Genomic DNA, 27,739 nt, shown 5'->3' on the forward strand with positions numbered 1-27,739 from the left:
CATCTAAGGTGTCCCCAAATGCTGACTGGACAAATCTAAAAATAAATTTGATTTTAGTAAATCTTCCTAGCTATGCTGAAGTTGGTCACTGCAGGTGGAAATTCTCTAACTGCATGGGTAACTTCACTCATGGTGCAAAAGTGTCTAATGCCCAAAGCATTCTGGGAAAACGATGCAGATTGAGGGACGATTGTCAAATAATTTGGGTACAATGACAAAAAGTTGTTACAATAATCGAATTTACTAAAAACTAAAAACATGTTCAATAAACTCAGAAAAATAGAGCCGATTTAGCTGTTTTGGATTTTAAGATTTTTAAACATCCTTTCACTGTTTGGTCTTACTGTGTAGTACGTCTATCAGCTGACACTGTCCTTCTGTCTGACGTCTAACATGTTATTAGAATGAGACTTGAAAATCTTCTAGTGTAGCCGGCCTGAAATTATGGAATTTGATCCCACCGGAGTGGGTGATTGTCGACCTGTGGCCATCCACAATGAACCCATCACAGGTCAGCTCTTATAAGCTCTTTTTTGATCGTAACAGCACTGTCAGCAGGAGAGCCCATGTTGAATCTCTTCTCTACACAGAGGCAGAGAATGCATTTTTAAATGAGTCTTTGGAGTTCAACTAAAGTTTAATTATTTCACACTGCAGCTTCAGAGAGTAATATTAGAAATGGAATAACAGCCTAGGACTCTCTGCTGTCTGTTCAGTTACAATCACAGATCACTCCTCTTGTGCAGACTGCATGTGTTACAAAAAACTCTCTCCAAACACTCTGAGTAATCTGTTCTTACACAGTCGGAAAAAAAAAGGTGACCAATTAGACCCACATTCTTCACTCAGAATTTCAGAGAAAAGATTCAGAGTCTCCAGTTATGGCCTGGGATCATAAAAAGACCGTGGCATTTTCAAGCAATCAGTCATTTTCTTTTCAAAGCCAACACCAACAAAAGCTGTCAACATCAAATGACAAAATAACGAACAAAGAACACAAAAAACACATGAAATATTATCATAACAATGGTTGGTGGTTACTGACAGGAATTGGATGTTATCAGGAAGAACTCAACATTTTTAATCCTAAAAACCAGAACATCACAAAAACACCATTTTTTCAACAACTTAGAAATTTCAACAGTTTCATCAAAACACATGAAAAACATTCTGCATGTTACAGAGTGTCACCAGAATGTGAAATTGCACTGCATGTTTTTGGATAACACTTGGCACATGGGACAAAATAGAAGAGCAGTGCCTTCTGTAGCAAAATTATCTTCATGCATGACAATGCACCATCTCATGCTGCAAAGAATCCCTCTGTGTCATTGGCTGCTATGGGCATAGAAGGAGAGAAACTCATGGCGTGGCCCCCATCCTCCCCTGACCTCAACCCTGCTGAGAACCTTTGGGGCCTCCTCAAACTAAAGATCTACGAGAGTGGGAGGCAGTTTACATCAAAACTGCAGCTCTGGGAGGATATTCTGAATTCCTGCAAAGAAATTCATGCAGAAACTCTCCAAAAACTCAGAAGTTCAATGGATGCAAGAATAGTGAGTGAGAACCTATAAGATGTGTTGAAACGCTGTTGTGCATAATAAATGGAACAGTGCATTCTGAGTTTTTTATTTTTGAAAAAAAAAATTATCATTGCGAGGTTTGTTCAATAATCATTTTCATTTGCATCGATTATTTAGGCAAATCTGAGAAAAATATTATTTGCATAATAATTTGGAATACGGTGTAATTTCCATTCAGGTACAATAACATTTATCTTATCTTATCTTAAATGTGCTGCTCCTCACTCAGACATCTCTCCAGTAGTATATGCCCATAGGATTGTGTCTGTGCATGTACATTTACATACTCCAGGTTTATGTACGTCAATTAGGAGTTTTACTAATGATAGATGGTAAATCTATCTAACTCTATCACTGGGAGTGCTAGATAGCTTACTTTGGTGCTCTTTCCTCTTCCTGTTTAGTTTGATAAATGAGGCAGAATTACTGGCCAGCAGACTTTAAGAAGTGAACATTTTTGTGGAGGAACTATTTCAGGGTTTCTCAGCCAGAGCCTGTGAACATGTTTTTGCTGCCCGCTCATTTCTCATGGACTGAAGCACATGTCAAACTGTTATGTGAACTTGATTGTGCCATACTTTTGTGTCAATCAAAGGATCATTAATCAGTATTTTAGTTTTTCTCCCACACACTCCTTAGAGTGGGAGTAAATCAGAGCAAACCAGTCTAAGTACAACTACACTACGGAATGAGAGGTTGGTTTAAGCTCAGCACCTTTTAAGACATTTGAATAAAGAGGAACAGGAAGAACTTGGGTTGATGAGGCATGTTGAGAAGATGTGCTGTTAGAATAAAGACCAATATATCAACTTTAAATGTACATTGATAAAGTATTTACCCCCCTGGATGTTGTACCTCTTTTCCTTACATTTTTTGTCCATTTGTGCCCCTCCACAACCCATTTCGCTACTTATCCCCCATTTTGCCACCCTCTAACCCCTTTTCACCACTTTATCGGGCCATTTTTGCCACATTTCCACCAGTCTTAACCCATTTTAAAAAAATATATTTTAAAAAATATTTACTAATAATGACTGAAAAGCGAACTTTTGTCAAAACAGATCAAATGTTAATTAATCTTTTTTGGGTGAGTTTAACAGCTGCAGACATTTAAAGCCAAAAGATGCCCTCAAAACTACGTGTTGTTTTCCTCCTTCTCTGACTGTAATGATCCCCTAGGGGCCGGATAGGAAACTTTGGGGGGCCTGATGTGGCCCTTGGGCCACCAGTTGATGATCAGTGGTATATAGTGACAGAGTTGATCACTAATTCATGATCCATTAAGCTTGAACTCACAGTGACATGTATAGTTCTGCATGGTGAACGAATGCACCCTGAACTAGAAAAGCACTCTGAGAGAATAAACCTCCGCTATTAGCCCTATCTCCAAATAGAGAAGAATCCTTTAAGAAGTTCCTGGATCAATCCCAATGTGCCCCCCATCACAGCATTTAATAATTACGACCCCCCCCCCGGTGGGGTGGACATGTGGTGAGGCAATGCATTGGCTTTACTACGGGTGGACTGTCATGGTGGAAGCACTGCCTGCTGGTGCCAACAGATGGACTGACAGTCTCACCCATGGTCTCACTGAACATTCCTCTATTCCTCCCAGCATTGTGAGTATTCTCGGTACAATTCGCTGTCTTCTCTCTGTTACGCTCTGACTTGTCTCCAAGACTGGGCATGCATCTTTCAAACTCTATAAACTCCAAAACTTTGAATAGAAACACATCAAAAAAATGCTGCTGGGATTGAAATTACTCATGTCCGCCATCTCCTGGTGTAAAGTGGTAACAGAGAAGACCTCCACCATTAGCCCTATCTCCCAATAGTACAGAATCCTTAAAAAATTCCTGAATCCAGACAATGATCCAGATCAGTCCCAAAATCTATCCAGTTCTAGACATTCCAGACATTTCCTGAAAATTTCATCAAAATCTGTCCACAGCTTTTTGAGTTATGTTGCTAACAAACTTACAAACAAACAAACTAACAAACCCACCCGATCACATAACCTCCTTTGCGGAGGTAATAAATGTATCAGTTAAAACATGATGCATAGAGGAAGTCTGTGTCTAGGTCTTTACTCCAAAGTCCCACTGGCGTCGTCTCCTACTTAAATGCATGCTTGAATACAATGCACACACAAATGTCCACAGCCTCTGGATTAAACTGAAACCAAATATAAACATTTCATAATCATGAAAGGAGCCTGGCATGATGCCTTTACCAGTGATGGACAACGGATCAAAAAGACCATCAGAACATAAAAGGTGAAGGAGTAAGATGGAAGTCCTTGAATGGATTGAAAGCTGCTCTTTTACTCGTTGGTTTTTCATTAGAGCTAAGGACCTAAAGAGGAGGGGAAAAGAAAATGGTATTTGTAACTTCTTCCATGTCTACATGCACTTACAGGCTCTGGTAGTCCAGGCAACGGACTCAGGGAAGATGATAAAAGCAATACGTTTTCTTTAAATTAGATGGTACACATAAGGTCAGCACATCTGTTTAAGAGCATACAGCATACACAAAGAGAGAAGGAAAACTTTTTTACATTGCGTGGGCAGCTTACACATCAGGATAGGCACTATCAAGGCACTATCTGAAGAGTATAAAGTGGATTTAGAGCAACATTTGCTCCCATCCAGATGTCTCCTTCAGTGAAGCTCTTGCACATTACAGCAAGACAACCAGATACAACATCCATCACAACAGCATGGCTTAACATGTGCTGCAGTGGCCTCCTTGCTCCACTATCTGCTCTGCCTCATCAACTGATTAACAAAACATAAAGATCTCACTGTCTTCAAGATAAAGACTGCTAGATTTACACAGTTGGCTCCTGTTTTGTGTCTAAATATGGAGATGGTCCGCCAGCATCTCCTCTCGCTGCTGCATGGCTCTTAACTTGGGTGGAGCCAGTGGTAGCTGGGGCCAAACAGGGCCCTCCTGAAGTCCTCAACAATGACTGGATGTTTATCTTGTCGGCCATTAATGGGAAGACGTGATGTTGGCTGCTTTTGTCTTGATTTAATCAATGAGTACACCCCTTTTCACATTGTTATGCAAATATGATTTTAGTGTCACAAACAGTCATTTTTTTGTTTTTCAATCAAACTCGTGGATGGTGTTGTGTCTCAGGGCTCTTTGGATCCCTGAAATCAATCTCAGACACCTGAGATAATCAGTTTGCCAGGTGAGCCCAATCAATGATGATTCCCCCCTAAAATGTTTCTTAAAGTGATTTGATGTACAAGATACAAGTTTTGATGAATAATCCCAGCATTGATTGAATTTGTTTCTGTTGCTGTGTTGTAGAAGTTAACTTGGTTGTGATGTGTTATCAGCTCCTGCAGATTTAACAATGACAAAGAGGTGACTGGTTCTTGCCTAATTAGAAACAGCCTCCAGCTGTGTAGTGACTCTGCTATAGTGAGTTGTTTAGAAAGGGAATCTGTAGATTCAGTCTAACAAATGCTCTGATGAACGCCTTGTGCCAAAACACGTGTTTGTTTGTGATATGAGCCTAATAAACTAGTGAAATGGTACTGTTTAGTCCTACATAACTTTGATTTCTAGATGTGCTGCCTTTTTTGAAACTTTTGAACGATTTTTGAACTTGGGTTTAGCAATCCATTGTTGGTCTATATTGATGTGAAGCACAACTTTGTCCCCCAACTAAATCTACATTTAGGTTTGTTGTATGACAGGCCACTGTTATAAACCACCAGGTCAAATTTCGGTGAGTTTAAACATCTCTAAGTTTAACTTTAAATCATGAAAAAGGAGGCAGTAAATTCAGCTCCAGGATGGTGGGGCCTGAAGCCACGCCCACTCAGGAAACGCCATCCTCTCAGATTTAAAAAATGCTACAATCTGAATCAAGGAAAGCATTCACTCTATTAGCCTGTCCCTTGACCTTATGGTGACCTGTATCACAGCATAGCCGCCTGGCTCCATGCCAGAGAAGACACAAAGTCCGCTTTCTGGCTCAAATCTCTCTGTGATGGTACTTTTGAAGATCATAGACCACCGTGGCTGATAGATTTGGCAAATTTACCTCACAGTGAACAACCAGACTACTGAGATGAACTGCTTGGTGATTTTATATCATTGTAGCTTTAGGGGGTGGGGTAACTCCCCATTGTGGGCTGGTCTACATAGTTGCCCTGCCCAAATTAAACCAAGCCAGGAAAAAGGTGAAAAAATTTTAATGGACTAAATCCAAAATTCAGTCACATGAAGATCTCAGTGTTTTCACATGTTTACAGCAACCATATTCCAACATATCTAGTGTGTTAAGATGCAAAGTTTGGTTTTCACTTCACAGGGTCTTTAAGGGACCACACAAGACTGTCAAATGAAAATTGCACCAGGATGTCCCCTACCTCCATGTTCAGTAATTCTTCCAGTGTGTACTATGTTTGCTCCCTACAGGTGGGGCTTCTCTCACTGAGTCAGTAACTTCACCCATGGTGCAAAAGTGTCTCATGCCCAAAGGCATTCTGGGAACAATGACAAAAAATACTTAAGTACTCTCTACTTAAAAATACAAATAGCTTTTTCAGCTCTACTTTTCTGAGTTGATAGAACATTTTTAGCTTTAAGTTAACACATCTTCTATTTTTTTTTAATCAGCCTTTAACTGTTGGGTTTTAAAGTGCATCTAATGACTGTATGTGAGAAAAACAGGAACCTGTTGTTTTCATGGGTATGATGGGATTTGAGTTGATTTTAGGGCCAGCAGTGTGGTTGTATGTGTATCAGAATATGACCATCTCCGTCAGAACAGCTGAATAAAAGACACAAGAGTGAAACAGACTCTTTACTCTTCAACATTCACATTTAAATATCTACAGTTCAAAGGAAGCCATTATTTAAGACAATATACATCCTCCTCTCTATGTTCCTATGGAATTTGTGCACGTGCGCCAAAGCTCTCACACCCATTCAAGCAAAGCAGTTGCGCACGTGCCTCTTTCAACGTCCGTGCAAGCATCTACATTTTCCTCATGATTCGAGCGATCCACGATGTTCTCTATTTCATCTCCTGCGTGGCGCTGTGATGCCAGCCTGGATATGTTTGTGATGGTCACTGCTGACGTCAAACCTGTCATCTTTGACTCGTGGATTATCACTCGTTTATCATGAGTGGAAAACACAATGACAACGTTAGGGCATATTTATCGCTACACATCACTGGTACTTTGTTTACGCGTGTTTACAGCAGCTGGATTTGATACATTCGTTGCCCTTTGTGCACAAATACATAACACTTAGAACCCCCACTTTAACATTAGCAGGTAATGAGGTATTTTTAATTCACGACTGTCAAAATGAACACGTTAATTTTACATTCGTGACATTATTTCAAAACATTCAAAGGCGGTTTTAGCAGCTCAGTTACTTTTAATTTGCCGTGTGCTTTACGCAGACAAAACAATCACCACGACAAGAGCAGGGCTGTCGATGCTGGCAGAATAAAACCCACAAATGCTGGTGAATCCGCGAGTGTCCATAGATTCATAGCTTCCTTCAGCGAGAACGTTCCACAGAGCGAGGGATTGCCTCACTGATTGGCACCTTACACACAATTAAGACAAGAGCGCACCAGTGCGTAATTGGTTTTCATGCGCAATTACGCACGTGATTGCTCTTACTGTAGATACATAAACTCCAAGTGGTTCTTTACAAAGGTAGTAGGCATGATATTTTAACGCAAACGTTATAATTCTTAACACACAGGCTTGAACGAACTGTGCCGGTTTCTTATTTATCAGAACTTGGTGACATTACAGCAGCCTTTGGAGACAAAATTGGAGGGTGGAGTCCAATTTTTCATGAGCAGACTCAAGTTTACAACCCTGTCATGATGTAAGCTCTACCATTTGTGTTAATGGCTGGTCGCTTTTCTCACTCCATGCCCTCTAAACCGTGCGCACTCCGTGCGTCTTGGTTAGTGTTTGTGCGCTAATTCAGTTCATCCATAAAGAAAACACAGATTCTATCCTCTGTGTATCAGACGCCTCAATTTGTTCCTGAACTCTTTCCTCGTGAGACAGTAAATAATCGGGTTCAGGCAGCTGTTTGTGTGCGCCAGGCAGACAGTCAGGGGGAACACGTAAGTGTGTACTATATAGTACGCTTTGTCCCAGTTTGCAACGTTCAGTTTGACCAGGACGCTCCACAGGGTGATGGCATGGTTTGGCATCCAGCACAGAAAGAAGGACAAAACGACGATTGTGATGGATTTAGTGACTTTGGATCTCCGTTTAGGGTTACTTGTTTTCATGCTCCGATTGCGGATGAAACGCAGGAGCAGGATGTAACTGACTGACACGATGCACATGGGTAAAACAAAACCTACAAGTATTTTCTGTATGTGATAAACTGCAAGCCAATACTGTCCGCCAGGAAACCTCAGCAGGCAGAGTTTTTCTCCTGTTACGTTGCTGACAGTGGAGAAAATAGACGTGGGAGCTGTCGCCAGAGTGGCTACTGTCCAAATTATAGCGCAGACCCATTTGGCAGAGCAGGGATTCCGCACAGTTCTGTTCTTCAGAGCCGTGACCACTGAGCAGTAGCGCGTCACACTCATGGCTGTGAGGAAAAACACGCTCGCGTACATGTTCATCACGGTGACAGAGAGGACGATTTTGCACATGGCGTTTCCAAACGGCCAGCTGAAGTCCAGCGCGGTGTCCACAGCCCAGAAGGGCAGCGTGAGCACGAACTGCAGGTCCGTAACTGCCAAATTAAACACGAAAAAGTTCACGCTGGACTTCTTTCTCTCGTGTTTGATTCTGGTGAAGAAGAGGACGAGCACGTTACCCATCAATCCAGCTGCGCACACTACAGAATAAACAAGGCAGATGAGGAACCTCAGGATCGGACTCCCATCTGCGGTCACATCGATGTCATCCAAGCTGATGAAGGAGTCCGTGTCCGCCAGAGAGGTGTTAAAGCACATGCTTTCATTTTCTTCAGCCATAGTGCCGCCAGCTCTCCAACTCCTCTAAAACTGCTAGAAACATTAACCTTTTAATAAAGCTGGATCATCCAATCTCTATCCTGTCCCCACCTCCTCTCCTCTCCAAGACGCACAATCCGATAGCCACGATAAAAGGGTGTGCAAGGTGGCGCTCATTGGCGATCATCAGGCGTGATGCGTCCATCAATCTTGTGCGTAAAGGACCTTCGTTTTAGCGCGTGGCTCATCCATCCGTTATCATCCCAAATTGTTTATCTAATAATGATAATAAATGCTCACGTGGAGTTTATCTTGTGTCAGCTTCACCAACTGGAGCAGGCAAACCATGCGTAATTGATCACTGCACGGAGAAAACAAACTCTCTGCTGCCACCTAGTGATAGAGTCTCCTTATAACAACAACATAGTATTAAAATAAGTGAACACAAACACAGAGGGATAACAGAATGCATTTTTATTACATCTAAACTTTTCTACATAAACAGGTAACATTCAATAGGTAAACAATTTCTTCCAATGCATGTAATAAATATTTTTTCACTTGGTATATTTGTACAAACTGACAAAGGTCTACTGTACACTGTCCTCTCCTTGCCCTCCTTGAAAATCCTTTTTTTTTTTTTAAATGATATTTCTCTCAGATTTGGAGCCATGAAACTGAACCTGTGTGTTTTTAAGGCAGTGTGTGCAGATGTCGACTCGAGTCTGACTTTGAGATTATTTCAGTTGTGAGACTCTTTATTGGCCACAGTCCTTGTATTTTTTATACAGCTTTCATTTTCTAAAAAATATATAAATTAATTTATTCTCTCGCTCTGAACGGACACACAAAAAGCATACAAATGACATCAAACACCCACGCTCGGATCTTTAAGTTTTCAGGTTTTGATACAGACAATATACACACTGTTGATTTTTCCCTTTGTATCTAAAGTGACTGCCAGAGAGTGAGGCTGCTTCTTCAGGGTTCCATGTGGGAGGATTTTTGAAAACACTGCAGAGAGTAACTCATAATAGTGGCCTTGTTCTGTTCAATTCAGCCTGTGCAGATCCTGATGTTGGTCGAGTTTTTTCTATACAGCAAACAGAAAATACATGTTCACACGTGTACGTGACCAAGGAAGCAGGATGCAGCAGCCTCATGACTCATCCTCACACCTTCTTCAACCAGGAAAAAAAATAATACATTTGTTTCCTAAAGTGAAAGAGTGGCCCTCAGTAATGACCTCCTCTTCCTCACAGAACAGTCAAAAGTGAACCCCAGGGTAGAATAATGAAACAAGCGAGAGGGTGAGGAGAGAGTGATTTTCTGGTAGACCCCAGTATGTAAGCACTTCAACGGAGACACATTCAACACGGTCTGCTCTCTCACTTCATGTGCATCACTGTTTTCTGCTGCACTGTGTACAGACAAGCGTGAGGAAAGAAGTTACATTAAATAACACCGTGATCGAATGCATTCATTAACTGTGACCACTTTATCAAGTACCCCAAAACTGGTGATTAATACTCAAACGAACATGAAGAAGGATCTTCATCAGTACAGAAACTCAGTGACACTTCATGGCAAAGGTACAAACATATGTTTAAGCCATACAGAGTTAATGAATGAGTCATGATGCTTTAATTTATTCAGTATGTTGAGCTCATGCTGCTCCATATTCAGTAATGATCATTTTACTACGACACTTAATGGATTCTCAGTTGATGATTATTAACTCAAACACATTTGGTACATTCATTCATTCATTCATGTGTCACAACAACAAGCCTTGTAATTGCGCTGCTTTGTAAAGCTCCTTGGATCTACAAAACATCCATTTCTAACAAGCTAAAGAAAATGAATGAATTTCCGTTAATTTTTAACACCAGAGTCTTAACAATCAGACGTGTTTTATTTAGCTCAAAATTTTCCCTATTTGTAAAACTATGTCAGGATTCAAACACCTGTGCTTTTTCCTTCTAAATAGGGATTTAATGAAGGGCATTTCAGATTCCTATCAGCCTCTCTGAAAGCAGCTGAGTTTTCCAATTAAACTCAGTCACACACAAACACCAGCATGTTGCAGCCTGACCTTTGCCTCTTTGTTCATGTTTCATCATGAGCTAGTATGCAAGACACTTCATTATGCTGTTTGCACAGTTTTTTCCACAGTTGCATAAAGAAGTTGTGTCACATGGAGTAGGAAGGCATCGATTCCCAGCTTTCAAACAGGAAGTGGGTGGGTGGATGCACACTCCAAAGTATGAATGGACTGTTAATAGTTGCATGTGATGACTGTGAATCTGGAGGATGCCAATGTCTCTGCTAACATCAGTATGCATGCTGATTAATGAAGATGCACCATGTTAATCTAGCGAGGGAATTTACACTCAAAACTATTGAATCAGCTGACTTTTACTAAATAATTGCTTTGTTGTGCTTTAATTTCTTCATTGCTATTGTTATTTTGGCCGTATTTATCCGTTTATTTGCTTTGGTTTCTTTGTCTATTATTCTGAGTTGTTTCACTGTAAAACACTTGGCAACTTTTAATTGATAGTGCTATATCAATAGAGCTACTATTATTTTAAATGCTGGCGTTTTAGTATTAAACATAACGTATGAAACAAACTAACATTTTGAGCAAGATGAACTTCATTCATGATCTACTTCAGATATCTCACCCTGTTAGGGCTATGCATGTCTGTAAAAACATTTCATTCACATTTTACCGGCTGATTAAATATCTTATTCCAAAGCAAAGAACTGTACCTTAGATTGTATACAGAATGGACAGCACAACACCCAGCCTAAAGTGAAGCCAAAAGATTCCCCCTACTGGCAGATGGCAGTATGGGTCATGACCCTGACTCCTACATAATAACAAATGGGACAAACTATGAAATATGAAAACACACATCTGATAAGTTTTTCTCAATTATGGCTTCATCATTAGAGCTAGTCATTAGAGCATTCATTGTGTTTCCATCAACCTGGTTCTTTTAATTTTTCTTCTATAAAACTCACATAAAAACACTGTCTTTTATACGCAGTGGTCCCTCAGAGGGAAACAAGGCTTTAACAGTTAGGTTCTGCAATAATTTCTACTGCTTTAAGCAAAGTCCTCAGTGTACAGCGTCTATGCAGCTCTTCCTCATACTTCTTGTTTTATGATGTGGAGTCAGAACTCCAGAATCACTTATGCTGTCCATCAGCACAGTAGTAATTATCATATAATTGGAAGCCACAGCCCAACAGATGCTCAGCAGACCACCAAGTGTTTCCCATCAAACCAGTGCTGAACAAGTTATATTTACTTTGCACTGTATCTCTGTTTTCTTTAAATTCAGGGTTATGACGAATTGCAGGTAAAATAAGTCACCAAAATTAAATTATAATATTAAAGTGCAAGAACAAACAAGATGTCTTTGGAAAGTTTATTCCCAAACTGCCAGACTCACTCTAGCTGTTACTGGTATTGAGTAATACTCCAAAAAAATGCCCCATCTGAATTAGTATTGTGAAACAGAGGCCTGTAGATGATTGTAGCTGGGAGGTATTAGCTGGAAAACTAAACTGGACCAAAGCATGAAGCCTTTAGTTCAGACCTTATAATAGAAAGACATTATAATAGGTCTGAACTAGATAAAGCTTGACTGGAATTAGCTAATTAGATAGCTAAAAAAATTGACTGGATTTAGAGTGTAGGGACCCTTTCTGATCCGGCAGGATAGGAATATTGTGATCAGGTGAGCTTCTAATGGTTTGCATTATGCAGGTCTCTAGTCCTCTGTAGGGACTATGTCATGTCTTTTGTTGCTCCGATTGGCCCGTAAAAATGTGACAGACAGAACATTCATCCTATCACCCTCTGAGCTTTTTTAATAGGCTCTGCCCTTTCCCAAACACTGTCTATGATTGGTTTACCAGATGGATGTGTGAAACACATCCATCTGGTGTGCCAGGTTAGAGAATCAGAGCTTTCTGGTGGTATAGATCATGTGGTATTCTTATGAACAGTTGTTTTGTAAATAACTGAATTGTCTGAAAAAAATTGCTGGCTTCAATTAAGGTGTTAATTAACAAGGGAGAAAAGCTGTTAAAGCTGCACTGTCTGATGGATCTGTATCACCATGTGTCACTCTTGGTCACATGCAATGGTGGCAGCTGCACATTCAGTAATGACGGTACATGTCAGGGTTTTTTACTGGTATATATGACACAGACAACATTTTAGATGTTGGCTTGACTGCCTCTGTAGAGAAGTGTGTGCCTTTCCATATTATGTCCAATCAATTAAATGTACCATAAGTGGGTTATAATCAAGGTGCATAAACATCTCAGCAAAGACTGGAGAAATGGGAGGAACCTGAGCTAGTTTACAGTGTTGTTGCAAAGGGTCTGAATACTTATGTCAGTGTGATATTTCAGTTCTTTAATTTTCATACACTTGAAAAACGTCTAGAATTCTCTTCCCTCTGACATGATGGGGTACTGAGTGTAGGTTAATGAGAATAAAAATGAGCTTAAATGATTGTAGCATCAGGCTGCAACATAAAAAAAATTAAAAAACAAAGTGGGTGTAAATACTTTCTGAGTGCACCGTAGATTCATGTTTGAAGTAACTGAGTTTATCACTAATTAATGATCCATTAAGCATGAACTTACTTTAAAGCCTCACAGTGACATGATTAGTTCTTCATGGTGAATGAATTTATAATGCATCCTGAATAATTTAAGTAATCAAAACATGATGCACATATAGAGGAAGTCGGTGTCTGTGCCTTTACCCTAAAGTGTCACTCATGTCGTCTCCCACTGAAATGCACACAGCTATTTTCATGACGAAGAACTAAACGGTACCTTTTCTGAGAAACAGCGTTGCTTGAAGAGAATAATAAAATGCATCTTAAATAAAATCAAAACACAAAGCTCCCTGGTGACAGTGAGTCACCCACGGAAATCAAACAATATGTAAAAATATAACATATAGAAATAAAAATACAAAATAAATAAAATACTGCACAACACAGGAAATACACATGACTTGTTCTGGCCAACAGTCTGTTTAAAAAGGGGGGATGTTTCCCATGAGAAGGAGGGGGAATAAAGATAGAGAGGAGAGGAGGGGTTTAAGTCATGATGTCAGTTTCAGGAGGAGAGGAGGGGATGTCTTCTGATGGAGTGATTATCTCATTACAGAGCCGATAATGTGCCTTTGAAGTGAACTAAGATGTTTGGAAGTAAAACATCAAGGAGAGGCTGATAAAAAGAGACTCTGGGAAAAGTAAGGGGGCTACTGTGACAATATTGCCCATAATATAACCAGAGCACGCTGGGTCTCTCCAGCATGGCTTCATGCTTAAAACTGAAGCAGAAGCAGAGACAAAGAGGCTTGCCTCTAAATTTGCACATTACATTCATGCTCTGACTCTCTGTTTTCTGCTAAAGGGCGACAACACTGAGGTATTCCCAAGCTCTGCCTCAGTTTGACACTCCCACATCACTGAGTGACTGAGATACAGACAGGTCACGTTCTTCATACCCGCTGGTTTGAGCCAGGTCTACATTGGCATGTTGAGATCTCCCTCTTTCTCTCTGGCACTAAACTGTCTCTGTTGCACTCTTCACCAACAGCTTCCCAAAGATAACTCCCAAAGATGATGCCAAGACGGTCAAAGGTGTTGGTTTGAGCAAAAAGAGCGGCCATTTAAGACAGTCTTTAAGTCCTTCAACACGCTGTGAAGCATGCACACAAACAGGCACTAGTTAAACTTGGTCACACATCAATATCACCCGACTCTTACAAAGGAAAAAGGCCCGATGCTGCTACAACAGCTTGACTTTCATTGAAATTCCTTTTTAACAGTCAACAAGGACATAGACACTGAGAAGACAGGACAGAAGGACACAAACTGACGACTGACGTGTCAGAAAGAGCTCAAAATAAACAGAAGTGGACACGACTTAAAACACTGGCACATGGATTCATCTGCACTTTCATTATCGTGATAGTTTCAAAGGTACCGCATGTTATTTTTGGCATTGTGCGAAGAAAAACAAAGAACCACTTCCAGCTCAAAACTCTAAAGTGTATAAATAGTCTAAAAGTCTTCTTCTCTAAATGCTGTACGCCTGCTGAGTCTTGGTGTGAAGGTGGAAATCAAGGAGGGAATAGTTAAAAAAATGCCTACACACTCCCCACAGCAGTAACCTGAAGGTCAGAGGGAATGCATATTTATATATTTATAGATATTTATAAAGGTTTAAATAGTATACATAACTTAAACGCTGAATAAAATTATTAGTACATGAATAGGCTGCAAATTCAGTGTCTAGAAAGTTTTTGTCATAGCATAGGGAAATTATTTCAGATTTTAAAATGAGCTTAAGAACGATGTGAAGGGAGAGAGAACTGAAGTCTGTGATGGAAAAATGGAGGAAAAAAAGCAGGGTGGAGTTTAAAATAGAAGAAAGGGATAAACACATAGCAACAGGCATATGTATAAGCTTCTGTGAGAAAAAAAAAAACAAGAAAACCTCAGTCCTCCTCTTGAAAACAGCGATTGAAGCAGCTCACTAGACTGAAAATGTTCTGATTTAACATACAAAAGTAAAAGAGGAAAATAGATTTGTTCTCTGTACACGGTGCCACTCGTCGTTTTTGTAAAAAAGAGCCATCATCCTTTGTGTTTTTGCTTAGGTAGCTTCTCTGTGGTCTGTGCTGAGTTGGTAGTAGAGCAGTAAAGTTCTGCACTGGTTTCCACCAACACCCGCTCCACAGCTGACCCCTTAAAGAGACGACTCTGTGCTGTTCTCAGGTCAGGCAAGAGAAGAGACCCGCCATCGTGTAACACACTCTTAATATTAGTGCTATTCTCGAGGCGGTTTTCTCGTCACGACTCCTTCTATGAGTTTCTAGACTTGGGGCTGGTCTAGTTTCTGGATCAAAACCGTACCCTGCAGTCTGAATGTTTATCACCGGATCATAGCTGGACCTAAAGTGTAGTCTTGTCTCTTTTCCAGTCAGTCCAACGATATAACGTCAGGTATCCCGCCGTAAATTGCTGCGACTGCTGCCTCTGCGCTGCTCCTGCTGGCCACCATCCCGGGGTGTGAGTGTGAGTGTGAGGAGTGCGACCCCGAATGCGAGGACGAGTGCGTGGAGTGAGAGTCGCGCAGGCTGCTGGACGAGACCAGGCTGCTGGTGCTGCCCGAGTTGCTCGCCCCGTTGGTCGGCCCGGTCAGAGAGTTGGCCGAGGAGGCTCCCGACTGGTCGAGGAACAGCTGGGAGGAAGGAGTGGAAGAGGTGCTGTAGGGGAGGAAGCGGTTGAGGAGCAGCTCGTGGTCCTCTGAGGCTGAAGCTGCAGCCGCTGCTGCCATCACCATGTTGTAATGCTGGACCGTGAGTCAAACACAAGAGGGCAGAAAGGCATCGTCAGTTCTGACATCACATTTAGGCTGATTAAAAATACTAAATATGGCTCTTCAATTAATAACACTGTGTCAGTTTTCAGTCTAAAGTTCGCCATAAAACTAGTAAAACATGCTTCAACCTAACTGTACTTAATACAATTGCAGAGATGATATATATTTTTTTGATAAGATTTTTTTTTGCCTTTATTTGCTGGAACAGCTGAAGAAAGAGGAAATGTGAGGAGAGAGAGTGGTGCATCAAACAGCACCAGGATCATGAGTTGAACCTGCACCATGTGCAATGAGGGCAGCGATTTCTATGAGGCCAGCTTCACAGAAAAATGAAAACAGTGTCCCTTGAAAATATTCCTTTCATCTTCAAGGTCAAATTTGAAAAAGCAGTAAAATATAAAGCCCACATTTTTTGGGCTTTAGACAGATCCATGAAGCTGCTCTTTTATTGGCCAAAATAGACAGTAAAATGAAAAATAAATAGCCATATCCACCATGTAGTAGCAAAACTGTACATTCACATTGGTAGAATATGTTTGAAATCTGTTTCTTGACGATCCTGCTGAGGGCCACGAGCTGAAATGCCTTCTGAAATGACTTCTTCTACTACCAGTGAGGACCAAAACATGGCAGCCTCCTGGCCAATTTAAGATCAAATTTACTCAAAACGCAGATATCTAGTGATTTTTTTTTTTGTTCAATGTACATAGAAGAGATACAAACATCCTTCTAATATGGTGAATTTGTTTTATAATGCAGGGTTCATTCGAAAGTCATGAATGCAGGGTCCTTGTGAGCTGGAAGCTTGTGCATGTTTTTCCTAATTTGCATAAAATAACACCCTCTTATTGTCCATATAAGGTCATATAAGCTCTGCATGAGACTGCATGGTTGCACACAGAAGTTATCAAACAGAGAGGTGGATATTAATGAAATAAAAACTTTGGTAGGTTGTAAGTGAATAAAGTACTGCTCTGAATGATCACAGGCTGATTTATTTGTATTATTTCTAGCAGCATCAGTAGGTATAATAAAATATAGACATAAGCAGATGATATCTGTCAGTCAGACAGAGCTGTCATCAGAGAAGGATGAACACCAGATGAAGTGAAATGGTTTAGAGGGGGAAATAAACTCAAAACAGAAAGGAAAAACTGATCTTATCTTTTTTTTTTTTATAAATGTGATTTGATAGTAAATTTATTTCAACAACTGGTGCTGTAAAGACATGGAACAGGATCGATTTATCTTAAACTATCATAGATTTAAGTTTGAGTAATTTAATATTTTTGAAGTTCAGACAAAAGGCCGCATATTTTCAGAAACAGCAAAATTTAAATGCATTAATTTAAATTATTTAATTATAAAAAATGTGATGAAGTAAATACATAATTGTGCCCTGTCAAATCAGCACTTAGGTGCTCAAGTGTTCTTAGATTTTGTTCATAGCCAAATATAAATCCAAGATAACAAAAATGCAGCAAGAACTTTATAAACTGTACGTCAAAATCTTTAAAAAAAATCTCCCCAAGAGGTTCTGCCGCAAATACTTCAATGTGAGTTTGAAGGAATGGGTGGAGGACTGGTGAAGAGGGGGTTAATGTTAAAAAAAACCCTGCAGCATTAAGTGTTGTCTTTGTTTAAAAAAAACAGGTGTTCAAAATTGTTGTTTTTTTCCTGTGCATTGTTTTTCAGTCTGTTGTGATTGTAAAAAATCAAAATCGTTCTTTAAATTACAACAGGAAGGTTTTGAGGACATTCTGGTGCAAAGTGAGAAGCTTAATTTGTCACACAGTACAGAAACTTTGGGAGGGGGCATCACAAACCCATCACAAAAAAGTCTAAAGATAATTACAAGTTAAAGGACAGAGTGCAGAAAGGGACATGTTTTTTATCATTAATGTGGTTGCATATTAACAGAGAAGCTCGGAAACAAGTTTCAACAAGAAAAGTCAGAGCGATAATGTTAGTAAGTCTAAATAAAAAACAACTATGCTGATCCTGTGCAAATCACACAGCATTAAACATGTACTCAAGGATTAATTCAGAAATAACACGATGTCCTCAGATAATACCAGTCCAAATAAAAATAGCTCTTTGAGCACTGGCATTACTGAGTGAGTCTTGGAAAGATAGCAGAACTCCAGAGGACTCTCACATCAAAGAGGTCAGAACATAATTCATTCATCAGTGGAAATAAGGAGCTTAATGGCTTCAGAGTTTTGTAACAGTGAAAGATTTATGAACTTTTAAAGGCACACTCAGAAAGTCGTTGAGGTAACAAGAATCTGTCCAACTCACAAATTAATCAACACAGCCTGGACACAGATATGACAGATAACACAGCAGTTCTCTGACCAAAAACCAAGATGGCGATATTCAGAAAAATGCAAGGAATTAAAATATTCAAGAGTAAACAACTGTAACCCCAAAACCACTTTTTTCAGCTGTAAACCATGTATCTGGGTATCTTATAAGTATGGTTCATCAGTCCAGGTTCTTAATTTTGACATTTGAGTACAGAGTATTTAAATTCTACATTATGTGTTAGAAACAAGCATGGCAACCGCCCTTGGCTGCAGACCGTACATCTCTGATGGCCACTATCACAGACCATTCATCTGAGACGGCGTATATTTCAGAACAGAAATACACACTGAAACTTTAGAAACGAAATCAGATTAAACTTCTGTTCAGGCTTAGGGTAAGGTATAAGGTTACTGTCAGAAAATCAAAAGTTAAAAGTCAAAAACCTGACCTGCAAAACCTGATTACTACTGCTCAGTAAAGTGTGAACAGCCAACTAACAGGAAAAAAAAGCCACCTCCATGAAAACCCTCTGTCGCAGCAAGTGTAGCTTCCATAGCTAACATAGCTAAAGCTAAACTCACAAAGCATCTACGTCAGCTACATATCTGTTATCTACATAGCTAAGTTAGGTTTAGCTATAGCTGCTAAAGCTCAAGTTGCTGAAGCTAACTGAGCTATGGATAATGGAGCTACGTTGGCCAATGTAGCTAAAGGTAAGCTCACAAAGCAGCTACATAGATACATTAGCTTTAGCTACATTTGCTGAAGCTAACTCAGCTACATTGGCTTATATAGTAATGTTAATTACGTAGCTAAAGCAAGCCAACATTCATATAGCTACTTCTAAAACTGGTTTATACATAATTCAATCCCGGATTAGACCTCTGACCTTTTATGCTGCTCTATTTATGAAGTTGCTTGCAGTCTGATTATTTCATTAATGCAACAACCAGACTTTGCTCAGAAATAAAGATGAATTTTAAAAATGACTAAAACTGGAAATAAATTGTACAGGCAAATTGCAGCACTTCCTTTATGAGATCTACGATGTCTCCGATAAACGATCTGTGATAGTGGCCATCCAGAAACATATGGTCTGCCACTAGACCGTTTCTCGCCCTCTATGGGTTGAAACCGTCTACTTTGGATGGCTATGACATTGGGACTAATAATTAAATCTGAAAAGCATCATAGACTGAATGATGTGGTGGCTGATGAGGGACAGTAGAAATGAATGAGTGGTCATGTCTCATCTCCCCTCTCCAGTCCTCTGAGCTGATCCTTGGTTCCCAACCTGAGGTCTGGGGGGCACCAGAAGTTTTGGGGGGGCACAATACCCCATCTGCTCCGAGGCTGTTAAATTATGATTTGCTCATTCTTACTAAAATCATGCTAAAAGACTAATAGATAGTGTCTCTGGGTAGAAATGTTTGTATTTAGGGCTTTTTGTATGGAATTAAACAGTAAAAAGAATAAAAGGGGGGATTAAAGGAAAAAGGTTTGGAACCACTGCTCTAGATGACCTTCATAAGGCACTTTTTGAAATTCCAGGGCAGATCTGCCAAACCTATGGGGTTTAGTTGCTCTTTGATCACAATTCATACAATATGACTGCTCCTTCTAAGGATTTAGATCTAGTTTCATATCTATGACCAAAGACAGGTCTGTGTGTCAGCCAGAACTGCCCACTATGAGTAAATTCAGACTGCTGTCATAAATACTGAATAAATATATCTATGGACTTACTTATCTCTACTAAAACACCCCTGTGGAAGTAGCTTTAGTTAAAAATTCTTTTTTTATGTATCAAACTCAGATTTCTGCCCCCACTGTTTAGTAGTGTAAAAATTATGTTTAAAAATTCAACAGCATTATCTTTTCAGAGGCAATATCTGTGCTTATCCACAGAAATAAATGCCTATAGGCTCCATTAAGCTAAATCTATTTCCCCAGATAAAAAGTGCTCACAGTGATATCTGGAGGGGGTGCTGAATTTTTAAAATGTAATTTTTGGATTCTGTATGAAAACTTTATGAAATCGTTTCACCCTCAAAAGAAAAAGAAATCTCAAAATCTAATATTTTTCAGTGGCTACTGATGATTATGCACCACTAAAGGTTATCTGGGGGATCAAACACTGAAAATGTGGAGGTTTAAATATAAAAGCCACATTGAGAAAACAGGTATAAACAGGTATCAGGAGTGTAGATTTATCAGTAATCATATTTACTACATCAGAGAATTTGACATGCAACTACTGCAGAAGGGAAACCATCATTTTTTAAAAATGTATAAATGTTAAAACAGCCCACAGAGACAGTAAAATACAGGTTAAAAGATATTTAGTGATCACCAGCAGGTTGTGTGGTATTTTATGGAAACATTATGCATGTAACTATATGTTAAATAATAATATGTTTTGTAAGAAATGCTTAAATTTTCATTGTTTTGCCCTACATGAGGGATCTTTCATAGATGCTCTGTTCAGTCTCTCGAGGGAGTTTGTGTTTCTTTACACATTAATACGGCTTTTAATTGTCTCAGTATTTGCATTCTTTCACAATAAATGCCAGACACATTTCTACATGATCCTGTGATACACTTATATACGCACCTGATGATTGTCACCTTGAAGGAAAGAGAAGAAGTTCAACTCTGAAATCAAAGAAAAGACAGCCGTGAATATCAATGGAATTAACTGACTCATTCATTCAAAGTTTATTTATACTTGAGAGATGATTCAGAGGCAGCCCTCAGTTACAATGACATCTACTCATTAGAGTCTATGAAAGACAGACACAAAACATTGTAAGAACCAAAAGACAAATAAATACAAGCTCAGTAAAATCAATAAACCTGACAGCATGCCAGTATCAGACACTGTGTCACATCATGCAGCATCACACAGCCGCTGCACACAGTGCATCCATTAAAGACCCTGTAAGTGAAAATAGATTCATACTTAGGTTTGTTGTATGACAGGTCACTATGTTATGAACCCCCAGGTCGAATTTCAGTCAAATAAAAAATCTCTAAGTTTCTAAAATTAAGCTTCAAAATCATGAAAAATGAGGCAGTAAATTCTGCTCCAGGATGGTATGGGTGTGTCAGTTGAATGAGCTGAAGCCATGCCCACTCAGGAGAAATTCGATCCTCTCAAATTAAAAAAAAATATTACAATCTGAATGGAGGAAAGCACTCACGCCATTAGCCTGCCTCCTGACCTTTTGTTGACCTTAGACGAAGAGGAAAAGTAAGTTTTCTGGCTCAGATCTCTCTGTGATGGTGATTTTGAAGATCATAGACCACTGTGGCTAAAAGATTTAGCAAATTTACCTCAAAATGAACAAAAACTGCATTTTTCTGACTGTTAACTCTCCATAAAGGCAGTGACATCAGCTAACAACAGACTGGACTGAGATTAACTGCTCATGACATCATGAGCTTACATATTAACCCCACCCAAATTAAACCCAACCAGGAAAGAAGTGAAAAACTCTAATGGTCTCAGTCCAAAATTCAGTCACATGTAGATCTCAGTGTTTTCACATGTTTACAGCAACCATATTCCAACATATCCAGTGTGTTAAGACACAAATGTTGGATTTCACTTTACAGGGTCTTTAAAAATTTATTTCTATGCCCTGTAAATTTCAGTTCTCCCCATGTAGAAGAACATGAAATCTAGCTCCTTTATTTTGAATTTGGAAAAGTGTGGTGCCTTATATTGACTGGCTTTTGACAGCTGTGAACTGCATAATTTTGCCTTGGTGTTGACAAAAGTCAGGGCATAACATTTCAAATGCAGATATTATGGATATTACAAATGCACAATTATCTCCTTTATAATCACGCTAACAAGCTCTGTTGGTTAAGGAAAAAATTAATCAAGAAAATCTTCCTGTCCAACGCTCCTGATGCCTTATTTTCCCCCTCTTTCCTTGTTCCTTGTCCAACACAAGCAACAGGAGAATAGCAATATGGTGTCACTTGCAGGCTGTCAGGATATGTAGTGCCACATTATGTAATAACGCCCCATTATGTAATAACCCTAAACATAGGACTTAGTGTTGGCTCTAAGGTATTCTCTACCCAACTACCTTGCCCTAACTTTAACCACTTAGTGACTTATGCTTAAACCTAACCCCCCTTCAGGGCTCTAGACTAAACACCTAACCTTAACCCTAGGACTTAAGGTGGGCTCCAGGGTATACCCTACTACCTTGCCCTAACCCTAACCACTTAGTGAATTACAAAATGCGACGTTATTACATAATGGATTGAAATTTTTTTACATTATTACATAATGGGGTGTTATTACATAATGTGGCGCTACAGGATACTTTAAAAGGAACCAGTCTAATCAAGCTGATTTATTGTTATGGATAGGTTTGAGGTCTTTTCTTTTTCACCCTTCTTTCCCCTTGAAACTTTCAGCTGATTGTAAACACAAATCTGTATTTTAATGTATGCTGAGTGAAGCCAGGGAAAACAATGGACTACAACTCCCAGTGCCACAGGTTGTTATTGTGTAGAAGTCCTTACCTGTCCGTTTGTTTGTTTAGATCTGCTGACTGAGGGATTGGATTCACCTGTACAGAACGCGAGCATTCTCTGACACGCTGTGAGGGACGATGATCTGCTTTAAAATTTCACTTGCGATGCCAGCAGTACTGTCATTTTGAATTAAGGCACTAACTCTGTTCATTTTATGCTGCATCAATTTAGTAAACTCTGCACCAGCGTGCCACCTTTCTCAATCCTCTCTCCACCAAAAATAAAACCTGCATGAAACAATCCAGACCGGGCTGGCAGCTCATGGGAGCAGAAGAGTGCACTCTTCAGGTCACCAAGGGGGGACACTGTCAAGGTCCAGAACCCCGTGTTCAGCGGCTTACTAATCAAGCTCCTATTGTGTCTCTCTTTTGGTTTTCTCACATTTGTTGAGTACAACTCTGGTATTTGGGGTTGTCTAAACTGGCATCATAACACAAATGGTTGCTTGGTTGTGTGCAGTTAGGACACACAATGAAAAAAAAGATAAAAACAAGAGTGTAGGAATAAGCCGAAACTTGTTCTTAAATAAGGAGAGCTCCAGAAATAAATCTAAAATAAATAAACTTCTCAAAAATCATATTGGAAACGTAATTTCAGTCAACTATTTCTCCCCTTTCATGATACTAATTGGTATTGTATTTTATATCATTGCAAAGCCTGATTAGTTACCTTTACAACAAGTTACAACTTATTTGGGTCATGCATTCCTGGAATGAGCAACACGCCTAAGCATGTGGGTAGCGCCCCCCCAAAATAAACAAATATCCCTGCAATATTCTCCAGTTGGTGTTCACTTTTGTTGTGATCTTCAAGTGCTGCCAGCTGTGTGCCAGTCACAGGTGTATGACTGGCACCAGAGGGACATCCCTTGTGTGCTTGGGTCCTGCAACTTTGTTGATTTTGTGTGTGCTCCAAGCATCAACATGCCACATTTGTCCCTTCAGGATAAGGCCCATGCAATAGGGCAACTGGAAGCCTGTGTTTCTGTACGCAGGGTGGCAGCTTTGTTTGGTGTCAGCCCTGGTACTGTTTCCAAACTTAGGACTAAGCTCTGTAAGACTGATAAAGTCAAAGACAGGCCACAAAGTGGGTGTCCCATGTGGACAACACCACAAGAAGTTAGGTTCCTCAGCCTTGCTTCACTAAGGAACCATGAGCTTCTTCCAGAGATTTACAGTCAAGATAGCCAAGATAGTGCCACAGATCTCTGATCGGACAGTGAGGAAACAACTGCATATAGCTAGTCTTCGTGCTTATAAGGCTGCCAGGAAGCCTGCAATGGCTGCCCTTCACCGTCAAGCTTGTTTGTGCTGGTAACAACAACAACAGTAAAGCCTAAGAATGTGGGGCAACTTCATGTTCAGTGATATATTGAGGTTCTTTCTGCAGAATTTGGATGGCAAGTTAGATACAGTTATGTAAATCAATACGAAATGAAGGTAGGGAGGATGAAAAATCTTAAAATGTTGTAAAGGTTGAAGTGATCTGCCCTCCAGAAGAAATTGTACCTCTTGATTCAGGAGTCAGATGCAGAATAAGAAAAGTAGACTTTCCAACTTCTGATCTGACTTGAGAAACACTTAACAGTAACTGTTCTGATGAACCTGTACATGTATGCCTATCTGAGAAATATCTATGTTTATATGCATGTCATGCATGCATGATTATAAATAGCATAAACATCATACTCCTACACTGATGTAAAATCTACCTCCACAGCCAACAGAACACTGGAAAAATAACCTTATTTTAATAGAAACAATTAAGTGTTTGTCCAAGTCTTCCTGTAAGACTATTAAAGACATTTGCATTTTGTGACTCTCTAAATCATTAGCCTGTTTCCAGTGACTATCATTGATATCATTTTAGTTGATTGCTGTAGCTCTGGAGAAAAGCATCAGTTTGGTTTCATCAGTGTTAAGTGCTAGTCTTAGTTCATTTAGGATAGAAGCAGAACATTAAAAGACAAATGCAAATTCTTGGCTGCAAGATATAAAGAGTCAGCAGCACAATATAGATACACATAACAAATCAACAGAGAGGGGGCAATACTGTTCCCATAAATTGTGCTTAAAACTGGACCTAAAAGTGGAACACCCTTTGGTTAAAGTTTCAAAAATATGGGGCACAAGGCCCGACCCATGTACTTGGTTGACTCGCGTTCAACTCTGACCCCAGCTCTCGCAATCCTATCCCCGTCATCCCTGTCCTCCTCTGTCAATAAAGGAATGAAAAGCCCATAAATAAATATTCAAAAAGTTTTCAAAAGGTTAGAATTGTAGCTTTTGTGTATAACAGAGTGAAGTCTTCCCCTGTGCATGCATGGATTCTCCCAAGTACAACGGTTTCCTCCAGCAGTGCAAAGGCATTTTTTCGACTAAATTGCCCATAGGTGTGAGTGTAGGTATGGCTGTCCACCTGTCATATTTGTCTCAAAGACCATCCGGCATCATGAAGTGCTTTAATGTGGACTATTTCATTTTCAGTCAGCTCTCCACGTTTTACCATTTTGAACAGGAATGAGGGATTTCAAACTGAATTCGACCAAATTTGAGCCAGCTCACTGGGCTTCACTGAGAAGTCTGAAATTAATCAAGCATAACATTCAACCAATAAAACTCATTTTTCTTAGTTATTTACTTGCATTCAGGAATGCAAGTAAATAACTATAATTTGACATATTAATCAAGAAATATCAATGTGCTTTACTATTTTTTCAGTTTTTTTATAAAACAGTAAATTTGAAAATTCATGGATAACAATAATAATTCTATTTTAGCATTAAGAATATAATTTGGGTTAAAGAGCTTCTACTTATTGGTGTATTAACCATTGCAGACACATAAAAAATGATTTTGATAATTACCAATGCTGTTATTTTAGGGCAGCTGTGGCCAGAGCATGTGAGCAGAGCGGGAGTGAGCGGGGAGCGCGAGCGGAAGGATTTTGGCCGGAGAGCGCAGAGCGTTTTTTTCAAAAAAGCTGGACCGGCACCTTATCTTGCACTCCATCCCGCTCCAATTTCGCTCCGGTACCGCTCACACCATGCGTCTGAAGCATGTCTCACCCAGAATGCATCTGCAAGAATTTGTATCCGTGAAGCATCCCGTGTTGGTTTCACTGCTCCTGCAGAGAGACAGCGACATCCAGCACGTCATACTGGGCTTTCCGCCAGAATAATCCGAGAGACTTGAGATGCCTGTACAGTGTTGATATACTAATATTAACGCCATCGTCATTTTTTAAAAAAATCAGTATTTCCCAGTGTCTGAAACCGAGAAGATGGTAATGGTAAGGCGCTTCCGTGTTTTCGTTGAGTGAGCGGTGAGTGATTGGAGTGGAGCGGGTAGAAATTTGAGTGGAAGGTGGAGCGATAATGAGCGGAGCGGCGTGAATCCCCTCTGAGCGGACGAGCGGGCGCAAGGAACAGCTATGTGAGCGAGGAGCGGGAAATCTCATCGCTCCACTCCACTCACATGCTCTGGCTGTGGCATAAACCTTACTTTCGTTAGGGTTAGGGTGGTCTAATAAATTTGTTAAGCACTGTATATGTCACTAGTTCTGTGATGGACTAGAGACCTGCCTCTTACCAAATGACAGCTGGAACTGACACCTCTGTTTGTCACTATTTTAAATCTTAGTGATATTTGGGCTGACAAAATATTTTGAAATTAACCTTTAAGAGTTACAAGCTGCATAGCTGAATTGCATGTGTGTTTGCCTTTACCTGACAGTTCATTGGGGGTGTGGTAGTACGGTCTGTAGTCCTGTATAAGAGGAGGAACAGGAGGGATGTAGCTGGTGTCCACAGCAGGCATGCTTGGAGTTCGGCTCACAGGAGATGCCTGGTGGTGCAGGTTCAACACTCTAAAGGCAGAAACAGAAGAGGAATTTTAAAGATGAAGAGCTGCAATAATTAGGCTTTTTATTTCATGTCTCCTCTGTTGACCTTCAAACACTAAAGACCTAACAGCTCCGGAGTTCATTAAAGAGGCATGGAGTGCTTTATTTTCTACACAGATCCACATAATGAGTTTTAATTTGACAGAAAGCAGATGTTAAAGTTTTAAAGAGCTTAAATTTAAATCCTCAACAACACCAGAGGGGCTTCTGCTTAGTGAAATATTTTCCTGCCTAGCTTCACAGTATAGTCTTTTCTTTCTTAAAAAATTATCTTCTTCCTCAAACAAACGGAGGACTTTACAGGATCACATACATAAAATCTGGTGTTAAATTAATCAGTTTCAAGCTTATAAACCTTGTAACGGAAAAATCACGTTTTATTGTGGTAAGAAGGATGGCTCTAAAACCTTCAATACCCACAAGCCTCTGGCACTGTCGCCAAGAAGAAAAACAAAAGGAGCCAAATCAGAGCTGAGGGGGATTCTTTCTTGATGCAGTAGTTCAAAGAATGTGGCACCATGTGGCTAAATTCAGCTGACATTGACCCCATAATTGAGACTGATCTAGGAAACACTACAGGGGATAACAGCACAGGCTTTGACTTGGTTCTAGTGGGTGATTGGCTGTCTTTTAAGCTACTTTCAAAGATGAACTGGGATACCAAAATTTCCTGTCATTATCCAGCGGGGTTCAACCAACCTCCCCTCATACCAATTTTTTACCAGACAAATTTCCAGCCAGCTCCCCAGCAGGTCAGCATGAATTTGGGGTGAGCCAGTTTGTGAATGCAGCAGGTAAAACTGATGAAAATTGCCTGAGACGACGTCAAGATGACGAGTGAGTCACAGGTAATTTCCATGAAAAGGTGCAAGAGAGGCAAGTTCCTGAAAATATCACAGTCTGAATGACTGGAAATTATGTAAAACATCAGGAGCTGATGAGTGAAAATGGCTTTATAGAAATGAACTTGTACTTGAACTGT

General features: G+C 39.9%; 2 protein-coding genes across 5 annotated transcripts in view; both read right to left on the reverse strand.

Annotated features, from left to right (window-relative positions):
• Positions 1-6,484: 6,484 nt before the first annotated feature.
• Positions 6,485-8,649, reverse strand: LOC121507959 (relaxin-3 receptor 1). Its single transcript, XM_041784393.1, has one exon. It carries the CDS (start codon positions 8,575-8,577, stop codon positions 7,591-7,593), a length of 987 nt encoding a protein of 328 aa, XP_041640327.1. The 5' UTR covers positions 8,578-8,649; the 3' UTR covers positions 6,485-7,590.
• Positions 8,650-9,015: 366 nt separating this feature from the next.
• LOC121507855 (E3 SUMO-protein ligase PIAS1-like) overlaps positions 9,016-27,739 on the reverse strand; it is a 116,662-nt gene continuing 97,938 nt past the window's right edge. For all 4 annotated transcript variants that reach the window (XM_041784229.1, XM_041784237.1, XM_041784223.1 and 1 more), the window contains exons 11-13: positions 26,582-26,721; positions 20,912-20,952; positions 9,016-15,957 (exon numbers count right to left, since the gene is read on the reverse strand). In XM_041784229.1, the coding sequence (XP_041640163.1) occupies positions 15,586-15,957; positions 20,912-20,952; positions 26,582-26,721 (553 nt within the window). In that variant the 3' untranslated portion in view covers positions 9,016-15,585. The remainder of the gene's footprint in view (positions 15,958-20,911; positions 20,953-26,581; positions 26,722-27,739) is intronic.

This window comes from Cheilinus undulatus, linkage group 1 (assembly GCF_018320785.1).
Source record: "Cheilinus undulatus linkage group 1, ASM1832078v1, whole genome shotgun sequence".
Lineage (NCBI taxonomy): Eukaryota > Metazoa > Chordata > Actinopteri > Labriformes > Labridae > Cheilinus > Cheilinus undulatus.

What these genes read in the sequence shown, in the direction of transcription:
- LOC121507959 (XM_041784393.1), bottom strand. Translation starts at nt 8,577, where the DNA reads ATGGCTGAAGAAAATGAAAGCATGTGCTTTAACACCTCTCTGGCGGAC.